Source organism: Elephas maximus, chromosome 6 (assembly GCF_024166365.1).
Source record: "Elephas maximus indicus isolate mEleMax1 chromosome 6, mEleMax1 primary haplotype, whole genome shotgun sequence".
Classification (NCBI taxonomy): domain Eukaryota; kingdom Metazoa; phylum Chordata; class Mammalia; order Proboscidea; family Elephantidae; genus Elephas; species Elephas maximus.
The window spans coordinates 77,763,795-77,786,520 of record NC_064824.1 but is presented as its reverse complement, the minus strand read 5'-3'; the positions used below and the strand labels follow the sequence as shown (position 1 = coordinate 77,786,520).

The following is a 22,726-nucleotide window of genomic DNA, read 5'->3' as shown; positions in this document are numbered from 1 at the left end:
TTGCTGAAAGTGCTCACTTGTCTGTGTCAAGAAATTTGGAAGACAGCTGCCTGGCCAAACAACTGGAACCAAAAGCAAAAACCAAACCCGTTGCCATCGAGTCGATTCCAACTCGTAGCAACCCTATAGGACAGAGTAGAACTGCCCCACAGAGTTTCCAGGGAGAGGCTGGTGGATTTGAACTGCTGAACTTTTGATTAGCAGCCGAGCTCTTAACCACTACACAACCAGGGTTCCAACCTCCTGGAAGATATCCATATATATGCTATTCCAAAGAAAGGTGATCCAACAAAAAGTGGAAATTAACAAATAGTGTCATAAATATCACATGCAAGTAAAATTTTGCTGAAGATAAGTTAAAAATGGTTGCAGCAGTACGTCAACAGAGAGCTGCCAGGAATTCGAGCTGGATTTAGAAGAGGACGTGAATGTAAAGAATGCCATTGCTGATGTCAGAAGGATCTTGGGTGAAAGCAGAGAATACAAGAAAGGTGTTTACCTGTGTTTTATTGACTATGCAAAGCCATTCAACTGTGTGGATTATAACAAATTATGGAATGTGAAGAATGGGAATTCCAGAACACTTAGTTGTGCTCATGAGCAACCTGTACATAGACCAAGAGGCAGTTGTTTGAACAGAACAAGGAGATACTGTGTACTTTAAAATCCAGAAAGGTATGCATCAGGGTTGTATCCTTTCACCCTACTTATTCAATAATCTAAGAAGCTGGACTATATGAAGAAGAACGGGGCATCAGGATTGGTGGAAGACTCTTTAACAACCTGTGCTATGCAGATGATACAACCTTGCTTGCTGAAAGTGAAGAGGGTTTAAAGCACTTACTGATGAAGATCAAAGACCACAGCCTTCAGTATGGGTTACACTTCAACATAAAGAAAACAAAAATCCTCACAAGTGGACCAATAAGCAACATCGTGATAAACAAAGAAAATATTGAGGTTGTCAAGGATTTCATTTTACTTGGATCAACAATCAAATCCATGGAAGCGGCTCTAAAGAAATCAAATGACGTATTGCATTGGGCGAATCTGCTGCAAAAGACCTCTTTAAAGTACTAAAAAGCAAAGGTATCACCCTGAGGACTAAGATGTGCCTGATGCAAGCCATGATATTTGCAATCACCTCATGTGCATGTGAAAGCTGGAATAAGGAAGACTGAAGAAGAATTGATGCCTTTGAATTAAGGTGTTAGGGAAGACTATGAATATATACCATGGACTCAGAAAAATGAACAAATCAGCTTTGGAAGAAGTATAGCCAGAATGCTCCTTAGAAGCAAGGATGGCAAGACTTAGTCTCACTTACTTTGGACATGTTATAAGGAGGGATCACTTCCTGGAGAAGGACATCATGCTTGGTAGAAGATCAGCTAAAAAGAGGAAGACCTTCAATGAGATGGATTGACATAGTGGCTGCAACAATAGGTTCAAGCATGGCAACGATTGTGAGGGTGGTGTAGGACTGGGCAGTGTTTCATTCTTTTGTATATGGTGTCACTGTGAGTTGGAATCAACTCCACAGCACCTAACAGCAACATATAGTAAATAAATATTAACCAGTGTTTCTACATTTAAATACAAGAAACTCAGTATGCACACAAGATGTCCAGGCATAAAGGCTGTGTGTATTCTATTGCCAAAGCGTCTGAAAAGCCATTCATTGCATCTTAATGAAATATTTACCTTTTGTGTATTACTACTAAACCCAAAGGACACCGTGGCTTAAGATCTATCATGATGTGGCATCACTGCTGTTTTATTATGCAACATTTCATTATTGCTTATAAATTTCAGTGTGATACTCAGAAGAATTTATTTTTCAGTGCAATATTTTGCCAGAATGCTGGTGTGGTGGCTGCTGCTGGAGCTTTTTGGAGGGAACCCTGAACTGCCCCAGGAGAGGGAGATTCAGGCCCAGAACTGCCAATTGTTAAGATTTTATGGACTCAGAGTTCTAGATACACAGTTTTCTCCCTGGCATCATTGGAATATATCACTATTCTCCAACTACTACCTAAATTCAGCAAAGAAGCATCAGCATTAAAGAGAATTTTTATTTGCTCACAAATCATTTTGAGCAAAACCAAGCTGCCGGTAGAAAAACTTACTCACAAAAACATTACATTCATCTTAAAAATATAGAAACTTAAAAAAAAAATAGAAACTTGACAGTATTTGAAGATGTTATTGGGGAATTTTTTCTGTATTTTTAATGAAATTTTACTAAAATTAATAGCACGGAACATATTGTCAAAGATTTGTGTTGAAGTATACTATACAGAAGAATACACCTTAGTGTACAGTTGAATGAACTTCACCAACTGAACATACCTGTGCAGTTGTCAACCAGATAAAAAAAAAAGAGAACATTTCCAGCATCCTAGAAGTCCCTCTCATACTCCTTTCCAGTCATTCCACCCTCTACCCCACTGTACCCCACTGCATGGATAGCCACTACCCCAACAGTGTGGATTAACTTTACCTGGTTTTGTATTATATAAATGGCATCATAGAGTACATATTCCTTTATTCTAGTTCCTTTGCTCGACATTATATTTGCAAGGTCTACTTGTTGTTGCATGTAATTATATATCATTCATTTTCATTGCTGTATTCTATTGTGTGAATGTTTTGTTGTGTGAAGATACCACAATTTTTGATGGGTAATTGGGTACTTTCCAGTTTGGGGCTATTATAAATACTATTGATATGAAAATTCTGGAACATATCATTTCTGTTAGATATACATAAAGAAGTAGAGTTGTTGGGTCATATATTCAGCTTTAGTAGATGTGAACAAAGAGTTTTTCAAAGTAGTAATATCAATTTACACTTTAGTCTAAGAGTTGCCAACACTTGATAATGTCCATCTTTCTTCATTTTAGCCTCTCTGGTGAGTGTGGTTCTAATTTGTATATCCCTGATGAGTAATGCAGTTAAGCATTTTTTTTTTTTTGGTATGTTTATTGGCCATTTATATATTCTCTTTTGTGAAGTGTCCAAATTTGTTTTCATTGCATCGTGTGTCTTCTTCTTTTGACTTGTACGAGTCTTTTATTCTGGATTCAAGTTCTTTGTCAAAACATATGTATTGTGAATATTGTCTCCCACTTAGTGGGTTGCCTTTTCATTTCCTTAATGGCATCTTATGCCTATTTTCTTATTCTTAGTATATTCATCAATTATTTTCTTTTATGATTAGTATCTTCTGTTTCCTGCTGAAGAAATCATTGCCTACTCCAAGGCCACGAAGATGTCCTATGTTTTTCTCTTTGTTGTTTTACCTTCCACATTTAAATTCTGTGTTTGAAGCAGGTGATCTAGGAGTGACCAATTGACTAATATTTCTAATCAGGAAACCCTGAGAATAGCTTGAGTACCTAAAAAACATTTTGAGTTTTGACGCATTCCATCTCCTCTAGCTTTTTGCTTATGTAGTTCCCTCCACCCAGCATGCCATTTTCCCATCTTCACCTCTCAGAACACTAACCATTCTTCAAGGCTTATTTCAAGAGAGAGCTCCTCTGTAAAAGGATTTATGAATCCCAATCCTAACCAAACGTAATTTTTCTTTCTTGAACCTCCTTGACATTTTGTTGATACCTCTTTTATGGCCCTTAACATACCCTGCCTTTTATGATAAGTATTAATATGTTTAACTATTTACTAGTATGATTAACTATTAATATGTTTAACTCTCCAGGGATATGGTATAGTGTGAGAAAAGCAGGAGTTGTTAGTAACCACAGTAATTGAATTTTATTGAACACTTACTATGTGTCAGGCACAGGGCTAAGCACTTGCACAGAAAAATCTCAATTAGTTCTCCTAACAGTCTTATATGTAGGTATTCATATTTCTCCCATTTTACAGAAAATAAAATAAAGGCATAAAGAAGTAAAATCACTTGTCTAAAATTGCACAACAAGAAAGTGATGAACCAGGGAGTTATCAGCTGCCCGTCTTCTGAGTTGGTGCTTCTAGCCACTATGTATGTAGAACAGTATTGCCGAAAGGGCATGCTACAGAGTTCTGGCCATCCTAGATTCTCTATGAAAAAAAAGTATTGACTCCATGTTCAAAAAATTGGGAAGAGAAATTATATCTACGTAGACGTTCACATTGCCTTATAGTATATTAAAAGCTCTGAGATGTCTTGTAGAAAAGAACCCTATTAAACTTTGTTGAAGCCAGCCTTTTCTAAATGTATTTGATGACAGAATCTTTTTCATGTGACAACTTTACACATAACCTGCTCTATGGGATGATGGCATGGGCTTTAGAGTCAGACAAACAGGAATTTGGACCCAGGCCCTACCACAGGCTGAGTGACCTTAATCTCTCTAAGCCTCAGTTTTCTCATCTGTAAAATGAGGAAAATGATGCAAATCTCATAGAGTTGTGTTATAAGATACACAGATCACTTAATACAGTACCTGGCACAGACTAGAATCTCACTAAGCAGTAAAAAAAAAAAAAAAAAAGTAGTAGCAATTATTTGTATCTTCTCTTAAAAAGTAAAATAAATTCTATCAGTTTGTAATCCCTGTAGCTGTTATGCCCTGTATTTATTAAATTAAATAATTATATTATTTAGAGATTATTTTTAGATAAATATAGAAACAGGTCTTACAAAGCATTTTAAAAAATCTTACATATTTTAGTATCGGACACTATATTAATGTCAAATGCAATTTTCAACTGATCCCCAGATACAAATTATTCCTGCTAGAAGTTTCAAAGAGGAGCCCTTGTGGTGCGAGGGTTAAGCATTCAGCTGCTAACAAAAGGTCTGTGGTTCAAAACCACCAGCCATTCCATGGGAGAAAGAGGTGGCAGTCTGCTTCCCTAAAGATTTACAGCCTTGGAAACCTCATGGGGCAGTTCTGCTGTCCTATAGGGTTGCTATTAGTCAGAATCGACTCTTCAGTAATAGGTTTTTAGAAGGTTCAACATTTTAAATCTTATAGTTTGATAATGAAACATTCCTATCTACAGCTAGAGAATGTGTCTATATAGCTGAACTGTTTTCCACCTATACAGTTTGGTGGACATAGCATTGTAGTTAAGAGCAGAATTTAGCTGTCAAATAGCCTGGGTTTGAATCCTGGCTCCTCCATGTACAAGCTGTATGAAGTTGGGCAAGGTGCTTAACCTCTCTGTGATTTACGTTCCCATCAGTAAAATGAAGCTAATAATAATAGTACCTTGTTTATCAGGTTATATTATTTATTTTTATGTATGTATACATACTTATTTATAACCATGTGTATATGTGTACATATATATGTACATACATAGGTAATGTGCTTAGGGTAGTGGTTGGAGCATAGTATGAGCAATAAAAATGTTATCTCTGCCAATATTATTGTGTGGCCTTTTCAGAAGCAAAACCTTTATTCAGTGACATCATCTATTCTCATAGCCACCTCCTAGTGGCCAAGATTGATTGTCTCTTGGGAAATTTGTTTTCCTCACATGGCAGACTGATGAAGATGGTTATGATTAGCTAGAGAAGGGGGAGAGGTGATGCTCAGCTTCTGATTGCCCTGGAAAGAGGAAAAGATACACAGGACAAGGACCAACAAAGTTGGGAAAGCAGTAAAAAGAGAATACTGAGTTTAGCAGAAAATCTGAAATGCTATTGTTCATTTTATTTCTTTAAAGAAATTTTGGGAGTTCTGTAATTGACATTTAAAGAGCTCTGGTGCACAGTGGTTAAGCTCTTGGCTGCTAACTGAAAGGTCAGTGGTGTGAACCCACCACCCACTCTACAGGAAAAAGATGTGGCAATCTGTTCCTGCAAAGATTATAGCCTTGGAAACCCTAGGGAGCAATTCTACTCTGTCCTATAGGGTTGCTGTGAGTTGGAACCAACTCAGTGGCAACAGGTTTGGTTTGGTTTTGGTTTATAATTGACATTGCCTCACCATGATAGATTTTTCTTTTTTAAAATTATGGTAAAAATGTACACAAGTCAACCTATAGCGATTCAACAATTTCTACCTGTACAATTCAGTGACATTGATTACATTTTTCAAGTTGTACAACTATTCTTGCCCATGATAGATTTTTATGTTGCTTTATTTCAGCACTTACTGCAAGGGACATACGAAATAACAGCAGGGGAAAAACTACTTCTGCAGGATATAGAGTACATATAGATTTAACCTCATTCTACAAATGCTTCTCCACACAGATTTTCTGTGATTTTGGTGTAACCTCCCCTATAAGAATGAAGTGTTTTGTTTGTTTCTGTTTTAGCACATAAAGAAGAGCAACTAGGAAGCCTCAAACCCATAACCTAAATCTTCAAGATCATATTTCTAAAGGTCAAAGACTAAGGCAATAATTTCAAGTGTCACCTGGCCCTCAAATGAGGTTTTATTGTGATGGATTATGACATAATCCATTGACATAATAAGAGACTTATGTTAACAGAGGCAGTTGGCTGAAATCACAGTTTTCTTTATAATTACAGTGGTGAGTAGTCTTTCACATATTAATTTTATAGCTATAGATGAATACAGCTTGCTTTTTATCATCAAAATAAAATTTGTGGGAAAAGATTACTTTCTTATAGGAGAGTATATGGATAGGTAGAATTTCCACAGTGAGAAGGGTAACTGTTAGATCATTTGGGTGTGCATTCTTGTGTATATATATTTAATTTTAGTACAGGGAGTTTGATAAATGTATATAAATTAGATGGTATGAAACGCCTTATTGTTGTATGAGGTGGAACTCTATTATGACTTGATTCATTATGATAAATATATAGCAGATTATATCCTATGGTCTGAAACAGAACTACATGCAGGAGGTATCTTCCATAAAATTGCCAAATACTTTATACAGAAGACAAATGTAGGCTCTGTCCCATGAGAACAGCAGTGTAAAAGATGTATTATACCTCCCTTTACATTCAAATACCTGCTCATTATATTTTCAGCTGTCTTTTTCCTCAACAAATCCTTGAATTTTGGAGAAATTATGCGTTTCCCTGCAAGATGCAATGCACTTGGCCAAGCTCCTGCTTGTGTCACCTATTGACTTTATGGCATCCTGAGGTGAGGGGAAAACCATATGAAGCAGCTCTACTCTGCCTTATAGGGTTGCTATGAGTCGGAACCGACTCGACGGCACTGGGTTGGGTTTTTTATGAGCCAGAATAGAATAAAGGGCAGACAACAGCAGCAGCAGCAACAAAATCTGGAATAAGGTCCCTGAAGGATCAAAGCACAAACTAACCTGTATAAAAAAATGGACTTTATCCCAATTTTTCATTTCTAAATGCCTCCTTTGAAGCAAGCAGTGTTGGTAAATCAATATTAAAATGCAGGTTTTAAAACTGAAAACATAAGGTTGAGGTGAGGGAATTGATGAAAGAATAGCTTATATTTTTTCAGAAGATCTACCAGTACTTTAAAACAATCTGTGTTTAACATGGCAAATTGTCTGTCATTAAAATGCTAATGGAATGGGAAACAGCTGCTAAGTTTTTATGCTAATGAATGGTGGCAGCTAAGTAGTTCTCAGGCCTTGTCTTTATTAGCATAGAGATTTGATTGGGTAAGGGGGAATCATTGTGCGTTCTGACCTTTGTTGATGGAGCAATCTGTTTGTCAAGTTCCACGTTACATTCTATTTGATTTGAGTTTGTTTGTACAAAGTGACTGTTGTCAGGCCCTCAGGGACCATGTATTACACAGTGTTATCAGAGCCACCATTGTGGGCTTAGAGTAAGAGCTTTGCTTCCCTTTGGGAGACCCACAATAGCAAAGTAATTATAAATGTGTCCATCAGGCAGTTTCCGGTAGAATGATTCTTTATACTTACTGTTTATGTTTTAGACTTTAATAATTGTAATAATAAATTACAAAAGGCAGTTGGTATAATATAAAAATACCTCTGTTTTCCAATTTAGCTAAGATTTTTAAAGCAAAGCTTTAAAAATGAATAGTTTTAATAAATGCCTTGCAAATATTTGACGTATTGAAACAATACATCATCTTTGATCTATGGGCACTGAAGTGAGCAATGGGTGTCATGTTACCTATTTAGGAGAGTAATGTGTAATTAAATACAAGGTAGTTATGTGAATGCCAGACTGAGATCAGAGTGTTGACTTTGGCATCAGGAAAAAAAATCATTACTCTGATCTATTTGCCCATTGCCGGTGAATCAATTTCAACTCCTAGTGACCCTATAGACCCTTTGATCTACACTTTTGGTCAGTTCAGTTTTTGCTGAGTCTTGCTCTATAATCCCTAATGGATGCAGCTGACCTAAAGATTCGCCATTACAGATAAATGCTTCAGGCGTCCTTCTCTCTTTTTCTGTTTTTAGGATCAATGTAAATGAGGTATGACAGTCCATTAAACACTATTGCCCATAATCCTCTGAAAAGACTTGCAATACTATGCAGGGCTTATTAAAGAAATTCATTACCACACACACACACAAAAATTATATATATATGTATATGCATATATATATACATATATATAAATTTTTTTTAGGTATGTGTATGTATATATATGTGTGTGTGTGTATCTATCTCCCTATCTCTCTGTCTATCTATATATGGAGCCCTGGTGGTGGTAAAGTGGTTAAGAGCTCAGGCTGCTAACCAAAAGCTCAGCAGTTCAAATCTACCAGTGGCTCCTTGGAAACTCTGTGGGGCAGTTCTACTTTGTCCTATAGGGTCGCTATGAGTCAAAATCGACTGAATGGCACACAACAATAATAACAACTATATATATATATATATATATATATATATAATTGAAATAGAAATTTAAATGATTCTGGGATACTGTGTATGAAGATTGGTGGAACTTTTAATAGCTGAAGCATTTTCCCATACTGCTCAATTCTCCTTGAAGTCAGTAGAAGATTTAGGCATATAATTATTGTGCGATCCTATACAGTCATACCAGGAAAATTTAAATTTTCATACACTATGGATATTAACTTAAAACGGTTCAGCTGCTTTGGAAAACAGCCTGGCACTTCCTCAATAAGATTAAACCATAGGGTTACCAAGTAACCTAACAATTTCTCTCGTAGGTGTATACCCAAGAGAACTAAAAACATGTTCACACAAAAACTTGCACTTGAATAGTCATGCCAGCATTATTAATAATAGCCAAAAAGTGGAAACAACTCAAATGCCCATCAACTGATGGATTAAAACACTGTGGTATATCCATATTACAGAATATCATTCAGCAGTCAAAAGGAATGAGTACGGATACACACACAGCACTGGTGAACCTCACAAGCATTATGCTGAGTGAAAGAAGCCAGACTCCACATACTGTATGATTCCATTTAAATGACATGTCCAGAATAGCCAAATCCATACAGACGGAAAGTAGTTTAGTGTTTGCCGGAGACTAGGGAGGTTAGGAGGAAATGGAGAATGACTGCTACTAGGTGCAGGGTTTCTTTGAGGGATGGTGAAATGTTCTAAAATCGATTGTGGTGATGGTTGCACAACTCTTTGGATGTACTAAAAACCAGTGACTTGTACACTTTAAATAGGTGAATTGTGTGATGTGTGAATTATATCTCAATAAAGCTGTTATAGTTCAAAAAAAAAAAAAAACAGACAGGCCAGAACCTCTCTCCCAGAGGCTGTGGGTTAAAACAGAATGTTACTGGAGTGTTTTAAAATTCCTCCTCGTGGGTTAAACCAAATAGCTAAAAGAGGTGACAGCTCATGTAGCTGTTAAAAGGAATAGTTTCCTCTAATAATACGAAGTTTGTTAGCAATAAAAGTGGAAGACAAAAATTTGAGTTCCTACCTCAACCTTTCCTGATCTCCCAATACCCTCCCCCAGCCAGGCTGTAATCATCCCTTTTACATTTTGTAACTATCTAATGTCTAGACTACCTACTTCCCTCAAACTAAGGGCAACTTTCAGTTTGTTTTTGCAGAAAATAAATTGTTTGAGTCATATCTTTCTTGTGAGCAGACAGTAACTATAAGAATCCAAGGTTTTTTTTTTCCCATGTAAAAACCCTATACTTATCTCTGATTTGCATAAAACATGCCTACTAGCCATTCAGTAACTGAATGGGAAGGAGCATCTGGCTTCTAGAGTCTGCTCCCTTTTACTCTCCTGCGTTTTTGGTTGGTCATAGGCAACGGGTCAGACAACAGGATGTCCTCAGAGTGCCCCACCTACCACAGGACCTATGCACTTTGTGTCTCTGCAGCCTGTGTAGCCCTGACCCTTGCCATAGGGAAACATTCTGCATGGCTGTCTTAGACAATGAGGTGGAAGATCCTTTTTAATTGTATTTACTCCTGCTGCGCCATTTGCTTACTTCCTGTGTAACTCTCTTGCTTGCAGGTTGCAGCTCAGCGGTCTTGTTTTGGCACCATAGGTTTGGGAAGGAGATGGGTGTGAACAAGATATTGAATTCATTTTTGTTTTGTTCTTGGCAGGCAGTACATGCCACACTACTACCCTTCCTGCTCTTGTGCGCACACCTACCTTGATGATGCAGCCTTCGCTGGATATCAAACCATTTATGTCTTTCCCAGTGGACAGTAGTTCAGCTGTTGGGCTCTTTCCAAATTTTAACACAGTGAGTAAATGCATTTTAATTTTACTTGTGCCCTCCTCAATCTCTTTCTTTCATTACAGTTCCATATAGGCAATAGATGTAGCCTGTTTCCCGAGTGTGTGATTTGAGACCATATATTGGTTATACAGCTCAGCTCTCTAACAGAAAATGATGCTTCACCCATGGGGGTTAATTATTTCCTCAAAGGACTTTTCACCTGTTGCTCTGTGTGATTTTGATAGACTTTTTAGTAGCTTGAGAACCTATATAATTTCTGCGATGCTGTTTCCATGCTGAAGAGCACAATTTAGGGCTATCGAGCCACATTGATTTTTCCCTACTAGAAAGAAAAAAAAAAAATGCCCATAGGTTTATCTCCCTGGGTGCATTTTTACATGGGAACTATTTCAGATAAAATGTGAGTCTTATACAAACAGCATTTTTATTTGGAGGCCTTTTGTAGATCATGTGAATCTGACTCTATTAGCAAAAAGAAAACACTCATTTTAAATCTATGTATTAGTTGTTGCATGATACTTAGATATCCCCTTTAAAACACATGATAAATATTAATGAATTGCCTACAATTGCGAATCTCCTTCATTCAGATCAAACGACCTTCTTTCATTTGAATGAAGGACATTTTGTAGGTTTGCCAAGTGGAGCGTGGCCATCTTTCAACAATAGAATTCAACATAAAATCAGTCTGTAGCCAGATTCTAAGCTTATATAGTAAAGGAAAAGGTTAAATAGTTCCAGCAATTGCATAAATTATGTCTGTTCAGTCAATAAATACAGTCCATTTGGGCATAATGTGATACGTGAATGATACAGCATGATAGATGCTGCCGTAATCAAAAAAAGAATTGCATTATCAACACTACCAAGCAGCGAGCATCTGAAGTACTGCCAAATGTTTCCTTTTGCAAACATCTTTTGTATGAAGTGAAAACAGCAAGAGGATTTTTCCTCAAGGGTTGTAAATAAAATCTGCTGACAGGCCTTCTGTCGTGGCTTAGTGTTGTAAGGTAATGAAGGGGTAATGGATCAGCCACCTTTTTAAAGAGCACTGGCCTTGACTTAGCCAGTACACAGTTGAATGTTTTTGTCTTTGCTTTTTCAGAGACAAGTCAAACAGTTAAAAAAGGAAGGAGGGTTAAAAATGTGAGCATCGTTTTTAGTGCAATGGAGTGGCTCAGTAAGATAAATCATGCCTGCCCTGGTCACATTACTCCACCAGGAGTGACCTTCTCAAACCACCACATTGTGCCATTTCAGTGAGCTTGAACTCAAGCAAGCCTGTTGTGTCCTCTCTTGAAACATGTGTGGTGTATTCGACCATAACTGAATTAAGTTATACTTCTTAGAATGTTTACTAGGTGTTATTATTTTGATTTATGTACATTTGGAAGATGGCATTTGTGGCCACTACAGAAGTCCAGTCACTGTCAGGAAGCAGCACTGGTGGTGTGGTAGACATAACTGACTCCTATTGTGGTCACCTCTGTGTATTTTTTCTTTATTGTTTTTTTTAAAAACACAAGTAATACATGGGTACTCCTTCCAAAGATTCAAATAAAATATTAGCATTCAAGGCAGAATGAGAAAGTCAACATCCCTGGCCCTGCACACACCCTTACTTCCTTCCCTAGAGGCAAGCGCTGTCAGCAGCTGTTACGTATCCTTCCAGCCCCCTTCTAGAATTTTTCTATGTTCATACTTAATAGGTAGCCAATCACAGTTATGTTTTCACAGCTGCAGTCACATGACTACCACTATTCTGTAACTCACTTTTTCAGTTGTCAAAATATCTACATATGATTCTCTGATTTTAAGGGCTGTGAAAAGTGAAAACAACACTTTCATAATTTTTATGGTAAAAATATGGTTTTCCTAATAGCTTATCACAATTGTGCAGAGCTTACAGATACACTAATACGCCTTTTTTGTTTGTTATGCATAACAATTAAACTTATGATATATTTGAGAAAACTCAAAGTATAATACTAGTAATGGAAGTTCTTTTTTTTTCTTTTTTGGAAGAAAATAAACTTAACTTTCAAATGAAAATACTGCTTGATTGATGTGAAGAATGTAGCAAAGAATTACATGAGGTATTTATTTTATGCTGTCTATATTACGTCCAGGGTATTTGCTAGAAAGAGAGCCCTTCTGGTAATATATTAAAAATTAAGTCATTTCAAGAAGGGCCCTTTATTATCTATTATCTTGTAAAGTGATGAATATATAGGATGAGTGGCCTACTTATGATTTTTCACTGTGAGTTGCAGTTTCAATTACTCTAATCCTTTTGTTATAAGCTCTTCTACTCAAGCATCCAACTCACCCAATAGATCTCCTAGGGCAATTTCATAAAAGCCACTGTCCAGGTTTTCCTAGGAAAACATTATTACCATACATTGCTTCTAATAATTATAGTGCATTATTGCATACATGTGATGTTTTACATCCTTCAAAGGACTCAGACCTCAGAACATTTTAGTAGGCTATGATTGTTATCCCTATTGTCTAGGGGAGAAAAATTAGTAAAGAAGAACTGAGACTTGAATTAGAATCTTCTAAATTCAAAACTCCTGCCCTGGCTCTTCCACATCCTTGGCTGTCTTGGCCCATGCCACCTCCCACCTCATTCAGTGTAAACGAAGCTCAATTAGAGATCTTTTGTGCTCTTTTCTGGAAGCATGATGGACAGTTCTCAGAGGAATCATTTAATAGAAACAGGAAGGAAGTTTTTGAATGTATAAAACAGACCCCTACAAACAACATCTATAAAGCAGAATATATTTTTTAAAACAGCTATAATTTCTGGTTGGCAAATCTTAAAAGTATATTCTACTCAGTGAGCTACTTGGTCTTTGGAAACCAAGATGAATGCCACCATTATCACTTTATTTTTAACCAAGACTAATGTTAGTAAATATAAGAAGTCTATTTTAATCTCACAATTATTATTAGAAGAATGAAAACATTGTGCTCTAAGGCTCTAATTGGAAGTTTTTAAAGTTTGAAATTTTGCTATTTTTAGTGGGATTTTAAAAATATGAAAATGGTTTCCTTTTTTTTATAGTGGAGTATAATAATGTTACATGAGAAGCATAACAAGAATGAAATGGGATTCTGTAGTATTCTAAAATAGAATACACGACTGTTCTGTGCTAAGTTACGTGCAATGAAGAGATACGCATCACAGCTTTCATTTAGTGGCTGTCTTGCCATAAATTCCACAACTGACAAAATCTCTGTCAGTGTTTAAATGAAGAATAAGCAAATAATTTGAGACATTGCCCAAGTAGAGTTAGGAAGAGATGTGATGGGAAAAACGGAGTTTGGATCCTTGATAATTTTTTTTTTTTTTATATGTCAAGGATGGCATAGTGGTTAAGTGCTATGGCTGCTAACCAAAAGGTCAGCAGTTCTAATCTGCCAGGCGCTCCTTGGAAACTCTATGGAGCAGTTCTACCCTGTCCTATAGGGTCGATATGAGTTGGAATCGACTCGAAGGCAGTGGGTTTGGTTTTTCATTTTATATGTCAAGGAAGCACAACTAGAGAATGATGACGTTATCTCTGTGTTCAGCACTTATAATTTGGGAGGGAGGTTTTCTGAGTCACTTACAGTTAAAAACTGCAAACCCGAACATAAAATTTTAAAGACCCAGCCTTTATTTCTAAAGTCTGCCTGGCTCCCCACTTCCATCGCTGCTACCCCACCTTCAACTATATGTCAGTCAGGGCTCAACTTAGATATCGCCTCCTTCAGGTGAAGTCATCTGTGACTCTTCAAGGCTGATTTAAGTGTGTATTATCTGTGTTTCCAAAGTACCCCCAGATTACCTCTATCTTAGCAACTGTCACACCATAGTCTAATTAACTGAATATCTGTCTTCTTCACTAGAGTTACAGATCCTGAGGACAGGGACTATATCTTATTTGTCTTCGTATGCTTGGTGTCTGGCGCAGGTGCTCAATACAACTCTTAGAAGAAAGGAAGAGAGGAAAGAACTCCAGTCCCTCAGTTTTCGATGTTCACACTTCCCTCATCTAGCAAAGGGAATACCACTATTTTTGAGCCCCTTCTGAGTACCAGATGATAAGTCCAGGCTTTTATTTTTATTTCCCTAAGAACGGTTCTCTTTCTTTTTAATCTAAAGACAATAGCTAGTTATTAGCTTTTCTCCAGCTCTAGTTTCCAGCGTTATCTGTGTGGTTGGTATGGAGACTCTGGCAAGTATCTACTAAATTCCTTGTCTTAAGAGCATTTAGTTAAAAATCAAGATTTTTAGTTACTGAAAATATACTGTGTGCACAAAATAGTACTGAGTTTGGAGAACAGGATAATCAAAGGAAATAAAATATATATTTGTGCCCAAGAGACAGAATAAATAGACTTGAATCAGGCATAATAATAAAAACCAAGAAACATAGGCAAAGTGAAAACTAATTGTTACCAAACTTTGAATATAGTTGTCAAGAAAGGCCCAAAAGTGATATTTTTGTATCTGAGTAGAGCTATTTTCATTATTTTGTTATTCGCTTTCCTTTGTTTGCCAAATGCTGTATGGTCATCCTTTAATTATTGTGCACAATGTTTTGGGAGCTGCCAAAATATGTATGTTAGAATCAGCTTCCTTAACTGTTAATCCAATTTTTATCTTTGTTCAGAAACATCTGGGATGATACTTTGCGTTTTATTCTGCTTAAGAAGAGACTTTTTTAGAATTGAGGTAAATTGCATACTTACCAAGATGGATAATATCAACTTAATATGATAAGATAAATCCATTTAGAAAACACGCCCACACGCATACCAGCTTATGTGATGTGTTTGTGAACTAGTAGGTAAAGGTTTTTTTTTTTTTTTTAACAACTACATATTGTGTACATCCACAGATGAGTCTGTGAGTCTCCAGAGCTATAGCTAGACCCAAGAGCAGCCGCAGGACCTGTCACCTGTCAGTTTCTTTGCCGATTGACAAGTGTATTACGTGCCTATTTATTTGAAATGTCTTCGTAAGTTCTGCCATGTTTTTGCAACTGCTCCAGGAAAGCATGAGCACATTGGAGGTCACTGCTACTTTCTTGCAAGAGGCTCACCAATCTTATGTATATGAAAAATCATCTGATTTTTACTACCTATCTGGAAATTCTTTTTTCCTGACGCATGAACAAATATGTGGAACAGAATAGAAGGCATTTCTAAAGTCTCAAGTCCCAAATCATTCTATGATCCCTTGGATCATCCATGACAAGCTATGAAATGATCTACATGTTTACCATCTATTTTATCATTTTAGACCCTTAGAGATTCTGAGTCATTTATAGTTTGGCAATATCAATGAATATTTGAATTTTTTCTTTCTTATAGTAGAAATAATATGTTTATCAAACAGGTCCAAAAAACAGAAATTCCAGAATAGAATAGGTGCCTGTTTTATGCTATAAAAAGATACGCATCACAGCATTCACTTAGTGGTCGTCAAAATCACGATTTCTTTGTTGTTAATTCATGTCATGTTTCTCATGAGGTGGTATCACAAGGACACCTAAAGTAAGCCAGAACATTTCATTATGTTCACTTGCCTTTAATACCTTTATCAATCTACTGAAGTCTTTTTTTAAAAAAATATTTGAAAACATATTTTTCTTTTAGTATTTTTCTTTAAGTAGTATACATTTTTAGAATACTTGTGAGAATACAACCCAAATTTGAATTTTTACCTTTCAAATCTTCTTTTTTACTCTTAATAGTGTTTCGCTGTCATTAAAAAGTTGTATGTTCCGTATTTCTTAGGATGTTAATATATCCAGCCAATTCTGCTTGAAATGGCACACTTATCCCAGTCAAATGAAAAAGGAATGTGGTTGAATTTTTTGTTGTTGTTGTTGTTACGTGCTTTAAAATACACTGAATGGTCATATTATTTTATATGTCATAAAGAAGTGTATAATATTAAAAAAATGCCAATGTGAAATTTTCCATGGCTACTCAAATTCAGTTGAGGAGGGGAAAGGATGAGATTTGTTATTGGGTTTAGATATGTCAACAGCAACACTCCCCCAGATCATTAGAAAAATATGGTTAAAAGAAATCTTTGACATGTGGTATAGAACCAATGAGGATTTTGTACAAATATATAAGCATAGATTTTTGCCTAGGAAATTCTGTATCCCTATTAAATATGATAGAGAGAAAAATTATGTAAACATGGCCACTGGGAGAAAAAAACACACAGTGGCCATCTGTACTGTTGTCCACCTCTTCTCTTCAAACCACAAACATGTCCTTTGTAAATTTAACTGACATCCTTTACCTTTACTTAGAAGCCTCAAGATTAAGCTAATGAAGACTTGGTGTTCAAATCTTCCTTTTCTCAACTCACTCTTGAACTTTAGACTATAAAAAACCCAGTGCAGTTAGACTATATAGAAAGTATTTATATGGTATGGTATGCATTATCTATATATCTATGTGTCTCAGTCATCTAGTTTGCCATAATAGAAATACCACAAGTGGATGGCTTTAACAAAGAGGAATTTATTTCCTCATGGTAAAGTAGACTAAAAGTCCAAATTCAAGGTGTCAGCTCCAGGGCAAGGCTTTCTCTCTCTCGGCTTTGGAAGAAGGTCCTTGTCCTCATTCTTCCCGTGGTCGAGGAGCTTCTCAGGCACAGGGACACTGGGTCCAAAGGACGCAGTCTGCTCTTGGTGCTGCTTTCTTGGTGGTATGAGGTCCCCAGCTCTCTGCTTGCTTCCCTTTCCTTTTATCTCTTGAGGGATAAAAGGTGGTACAGGCCACACCCCAGGGAAATCCTCTTTACTTTGGATCAGGGAGGTGACCTGAGTAACAGTGGTGTTACAATCCCACCCTAATCCTCTCAACGTAAAATTACAATCACAAAATGGAGGACAACCACACATGGCCTAAGTTGATACACACATTTTTGGGGGGACATAATTCAATCCATGACAGTATTTTTTTTGCACAATGTACGGTCATATTTGTTCTCTCTCCCTAATTAAATCATTAGCTCAGGGCATCTAGAAAAAGTTATCCATTCAACAACCACTTACTGAATGTCTATATGTGCCAGTCATTGTACTAAAGGAGGATCGTAGTGATAAGCTACTCGCTATCTGATAGGAATTATTTTCTCCTCTTGTATAATTCATCATAACATAGTAGAAGATTTTGCTCATACTGAATAATCAGTTCAGTTGATAATAGCTGCCAAGAAAGGTCATCTTAAGACCTCGACAGGCCATGTAGGGTAAGGGAACACAGGGTTTCAGGAGCCTGTGAAAAGAGGCAGCTGTAGTCACCCCATGTTCTGCCCTCTTGCACGTCCCTTTCATTATCCTAGTCTCAACCTCACATGGCTCTGGAACCTCTTCTTCAGTGCTAGAGTTTCAAGGATTATGTGTACTTGGAGGGTACATCAGATTTTCTGGCAAGACTGGTCTTCAGTCTTGGCACTGTCCCAGGGCAGCATTTTTTAAGAGTAGAGTCAACTTGGAAAAAGTGTCTATGTCAGGCCCTCTTTTTAAAATTTTTATCTTGTTCTTAGCTAATATTCTTAACAAATCACCAGTTAATTAAAAAAGAAGAAGAAACCAACAACAACCTGTTCTTAGCTTCTTTCAGTGACCAAGCCTTTATGTGTCTGTGGTGATGTAGGAGAGGTAAATAAAGATTAAAAAAAGTAACAAAATATTGTACAAAACATTCCCTCCAGCCTAGAAAAAGTATTTCTGAATTGTTTTCTCTATAAACACTAATTGACGGTGGTGTTCCCTGAGAAGACTTTATCAAATGCTTGGGAACCCATCCAATAGTACAGACCCTTCACCCCATCCACACACACTGCATGCTGGGGTTCAGAATTAAGTCCCTTGTTGGGGGAAGGGAGGACGTACCATGCTTTGGGACATTCCTTCTAGTCCTTTAACTTTTACAGTTGCCATTCAGGGTACTAAATATGAATTGGAGTGCTGTTTAGCAATCTGTGAAGTTTCAACAACTCTGGGGGTCAGTAGGAATCTTGGGAAAAAAAGCTTTTTTTTACAGGTTTGGCTTTCAATTTAGGTTTTCTTATCTTCCAATTTATGTGCTAATGCTTGATATAAGATGAAAAAAATTAACTATATAAATGATACCTTGTTTTCAAACAAGTACCTGGAACAGATGCTTCTTGGTATCTCACCAAAGAAGAGTTTCAGAACTTTTGTGATGTCAACATTGATGAACTGCAAAGGACTAGAGAGAAAGGCCCATCGTGATAATCACAATAACCAGGTGGAAAATGCCATTTTAGTAAAGATGATATTAAAACACAGAATTTTGAAAGACCTGAAGCTATGCTGGAATTTACTTCATAGATTTTACTTGGTAACTTGATTAACTAACTTGGGAAAATAAAATTGAAGTCATTGCATTTTTTTAATGTAATATTTCTCTAAGCTTCACTTCAGGTTTCCCAATTAAATCTTCAGAAATGAACAATACAGATAGTAAGAAAACATGTTAAGGACAGTCTAAAATTAAACCTTTTAACATACTCTCATATGAAATAGGCTACATGTGTCATTGTTGTACCCTTTTTATAGATCAGAACATTGAAGAATATAACCCAGTTGTGATGGTAAAGACTGTGTGTCAACTTGCCTGGGCCATGATTCTCAGTGTTTATATGTGATCACTCCCATGATTGATTCTGCTGTGAGTAGCCAGTCAGTTGAAAGGGAGTTTCTGTGAAGGTGTGGCCTGCATCCAAATATAAGCAGACGTTCTGGCTTTTTTGCTCTTTCTGGATCCTGCGGCTGCCTCCTGTTCATCTGACCTTTGGCCCTTGAGACTTGAGCTACCAGTTTATCTGAAGACCTTGGGATTCGTTGATCTTCACAGCCTGAGAGTGGGAGCTCTGCTCTCCAACCTGCCGATCTTGGGTTTGCCAGCACCTGTGGCTACTTGAATCTAGAGAAACCCCTATCCTGGCCCACAGACTTGGGATGTTCCAGCCTCTACAATTGCATAAGCCGTTTCCTTGATATAAATCCCTCTCTATATTTATTTATACTCTTTACTGGTTTTGCTTCTCTAGTAAACCCCGCCTGAGATACCAGTCTTCTCATTTCTTCAGGTAGACACCTTTGCCACTGAAAAGGGAAAACAAAAAGATCTAAATGTCAGACAGGCAAAAGTTGGTCTCCACCATACCATACCATACCTGAATTTAAATGTGTCTACTTCTCACAGGTTATTCATGTGGGACATATTTTTTAAGTACCCAATAAATCCTTGTGGCTCCTAAAGTCAGGCTGAAAAACTCTCTGCAGTACATTCTATTTAGAAGATAGATTTTGTCATGTCAGTTTCATACTTGTTTTCTCTTATTGTGAACACGGTTTCTAGAACCAAGTAAAAATCTGAACCATGCAATGGAAAACATACCTGATCTTTTTCAAGGGTTTATGAGTTACAAATAATTTAGAGGTGCAGAGAAATTCTCCAACAATTAAAAACATGTCTCTAAGCCTAACAAGATGGTACATTGTTCTAGTGATATAATGAAACTTAAGAAATCTCCACTCCCCAAAATGATCAGAAGCTATTAGGTACTGAAGTGATTATTAATAGTCACAGCACATGGTAGATGCTGAAGTTTCAACTTTTGAAGCACTTACTTTCTAAAGGAGGTGGTGGTGGCATTGATTTATTTAGCTAATCAGTTATATCCCACCTCCTTCCAGAAAGCCACTTAGACAGTTCTCTCTGATCTCAGAAAAGTAACTCCTCTGTATGTATTCCATAGTAAGCCTCCAACTACCCTTGACCCTGCTTCATGCCACCAAGTAAGCAGGAACCAGGGCAAAGAGGAGAAAAGGGGAGAGCAATACACTCTATTGTTTAAGGAATGAGCATTGGACTACAAGTCAAAAGATCCAAGTCTGGACTCATCTTCTGCACTCTTGAGAAGCTCGCTTAGCCCCACTTTTCCTCATTTTAAAATGGGGGAATGATAATACCTTCCTAGTCCATATCATTACATCATGAAAATTTGAGTTTATTAAATTATGGAGAAATGAGGTCTAACTAAATATTTAGAAAATTTCTGGAATTTATTTAGTGCCAGTCTGTAAAAAAATCCTAAATATATAATATCACCATTCTATTTTTGATAATTTAAAATGCATACAAATATTAAATGAGGTCATATTTATTAAAGCATCTTAAAACCATAAAGCTCTATTATTATAAATAGCACTGGTCTTTTTATTCATATCTCTATACCTTTTGATCTCTTCTTCCTAACTAACAGCCTTAAACAATTCAAATTATATTTATCACTGGGGCTGGCTTTGTGCATAACAGCAATCTTGATTAAGGTAGATGTCAGGGAGATACAGACAACTAAGACCTAGTTCTTGAGTTTAAGAAATTTACACTCTAGTTCTGAAATGATCATGCCTGGTATTTAGCAGGTGTTCAATTAATGTTAGCTGAATAAGACAGTGGTGGAAAATACTTAAAAATCAGAATCACCAGACTCCCTGAAAGCAACGAAGAGGGATTGTAGCTGATTTTGGAGCAGGCTGGAGAAAGGGTATTGAGTGGAAGTTGGGAATAACCACACGTAGTTTGGTTTGCTTCCTTGTTTCCCTGCTTGTCTTAAGGATATTTAGACTTTAAAGGCTACATGCAAAGGTATTTTGCCCTTGAGAATTGTGTGCCTATGGTATGTTGTCACTGAGTCCCAAGACACAAGATCATGAACTTCTCTCTTAGATATTTTACATACTGTTGACTTCCAAACATACAGCCATTATTTCCACGTTATTCATTTATCAAGCTGCCACTAATTAAAATGGCAACTTAAAGATATATATTTTAAACTCAGTCACAATATTTAATATCTTGAGTTATCCTTCATGTATTGATAATGGAAATTTATTCCAAAAATTCCGTGAATTTTTGACTGTTACTTATCTCCCTTTTCCTTACCCACCTCCATTTTTATTCTGAATTTACATTACCAATCATATGAGAAAGGCCCACTTAACTTGAGTTTTGAGCCGTGGCATCTAACTCTAAGTTCGCTGTTTACTAAAAAAGGATTAACAGTTGTGTATTCTACCCTAAAGGATTATATAGGTTATGTGCCCTGGTGCTGCAATGGTTAAGAGCTTGGCTGCTAACCAAGATCAACAGTTCAAATCTGCCGGCTGCTCCTTAGAAACCCTATGCAGGCAGCAGTTCTGCTCTGTCCTATAGGGTCTCTATGAGTTGCAATCAACTCGATGCCAACAGGTTTAAACTTATATACATACATATACATATGCGTGTGTGTGTATGTGTGTATAAAGCTATTTTTTCTCAGAATACAAATATCAGCCTAAATAAAACCTTAAAAATTATACAAGCTAAGGTTTTTTTTTAAGGTATTCATAGCTCCATAGCTGTTAGGAACAACATAAAAATTTAACTGTCTTTAGATTTCTCTGGTCTTGGGAGGAAGGTTTAAAAAAAAAAAAGTTTAAAACAGATACATTTTAAACCCTTGCAGGTGCAAACAAACAAAACCAAACTTGTTGCCATCAAGTGAATTCTGACTCATAGCAACCCTACAGGACAGATTAGAGCTGCCCCGTAGGTTTTCCAAGGTTTTCCAAGGAGTGGCTGCTGACCTTTTGGTTGGCAGCTGAGCTCTTAACCACTGGGCCACCAGGGCTCCTTATATATGTTGTGTATAACTACCACTCACATTTTCTGCTTCTGGGTTTTATAGGTGTGCTTTTGTAACACTTATAATATGTTCTGGTATTGGGGCAGGGACTTCTGTAACTTCATAAACTGTAAGGAAGTTTGTTGGTGCCATGTTGCTGTGCTGAGAGGTTATTGCAGGGGCTACTGCTGCCAGGAGAAGTGACTATGAATGGCCTTTGTCTCTTTTGCCCGCTGTACAGCGAGATAAGGCTTATAGTAGATTTACTGTTTCTTTTGTGTGATTGGGAGGATGCAGCTTTTGGCATGAGGTAATGCAGACATACCTCATTTTATTGCATTTCCCATTATTGCGCTTCACAGATATTGAGCTTTTTTACAAATT

General features: G+C 36.9%; 1 protein-coding gene across 5 annotated transcripts in view; it reads left to right on the top strand.

Moving 5' to 3' along the window:
* Positions 1-22,726, top strand: part of ZNF385B (zinc finger protein 385B) — a 402,225-nt gene that overhangs the window by 296,069 nt on the left and 83,430 nt on the right. For 4 of the 5 annotated variants that reach the window (XM_049887565.1, XM_049887563.1, XM_049887564.1 and 1 more), the window contains one exon: positions 10,481-10,623. In XM_049887565.1, coding sequence (XP_049743522.1) covers positions 10,481-10,623 — 143 coding nt within the window. Of the gene's footprint in view, positions 1-10,480; positions 10,624-12,645; positions 12,717-22,726 lie in introns of those variants that run through there. The other variant, XM_049887568.1, reaches the window with a different exon arrangement.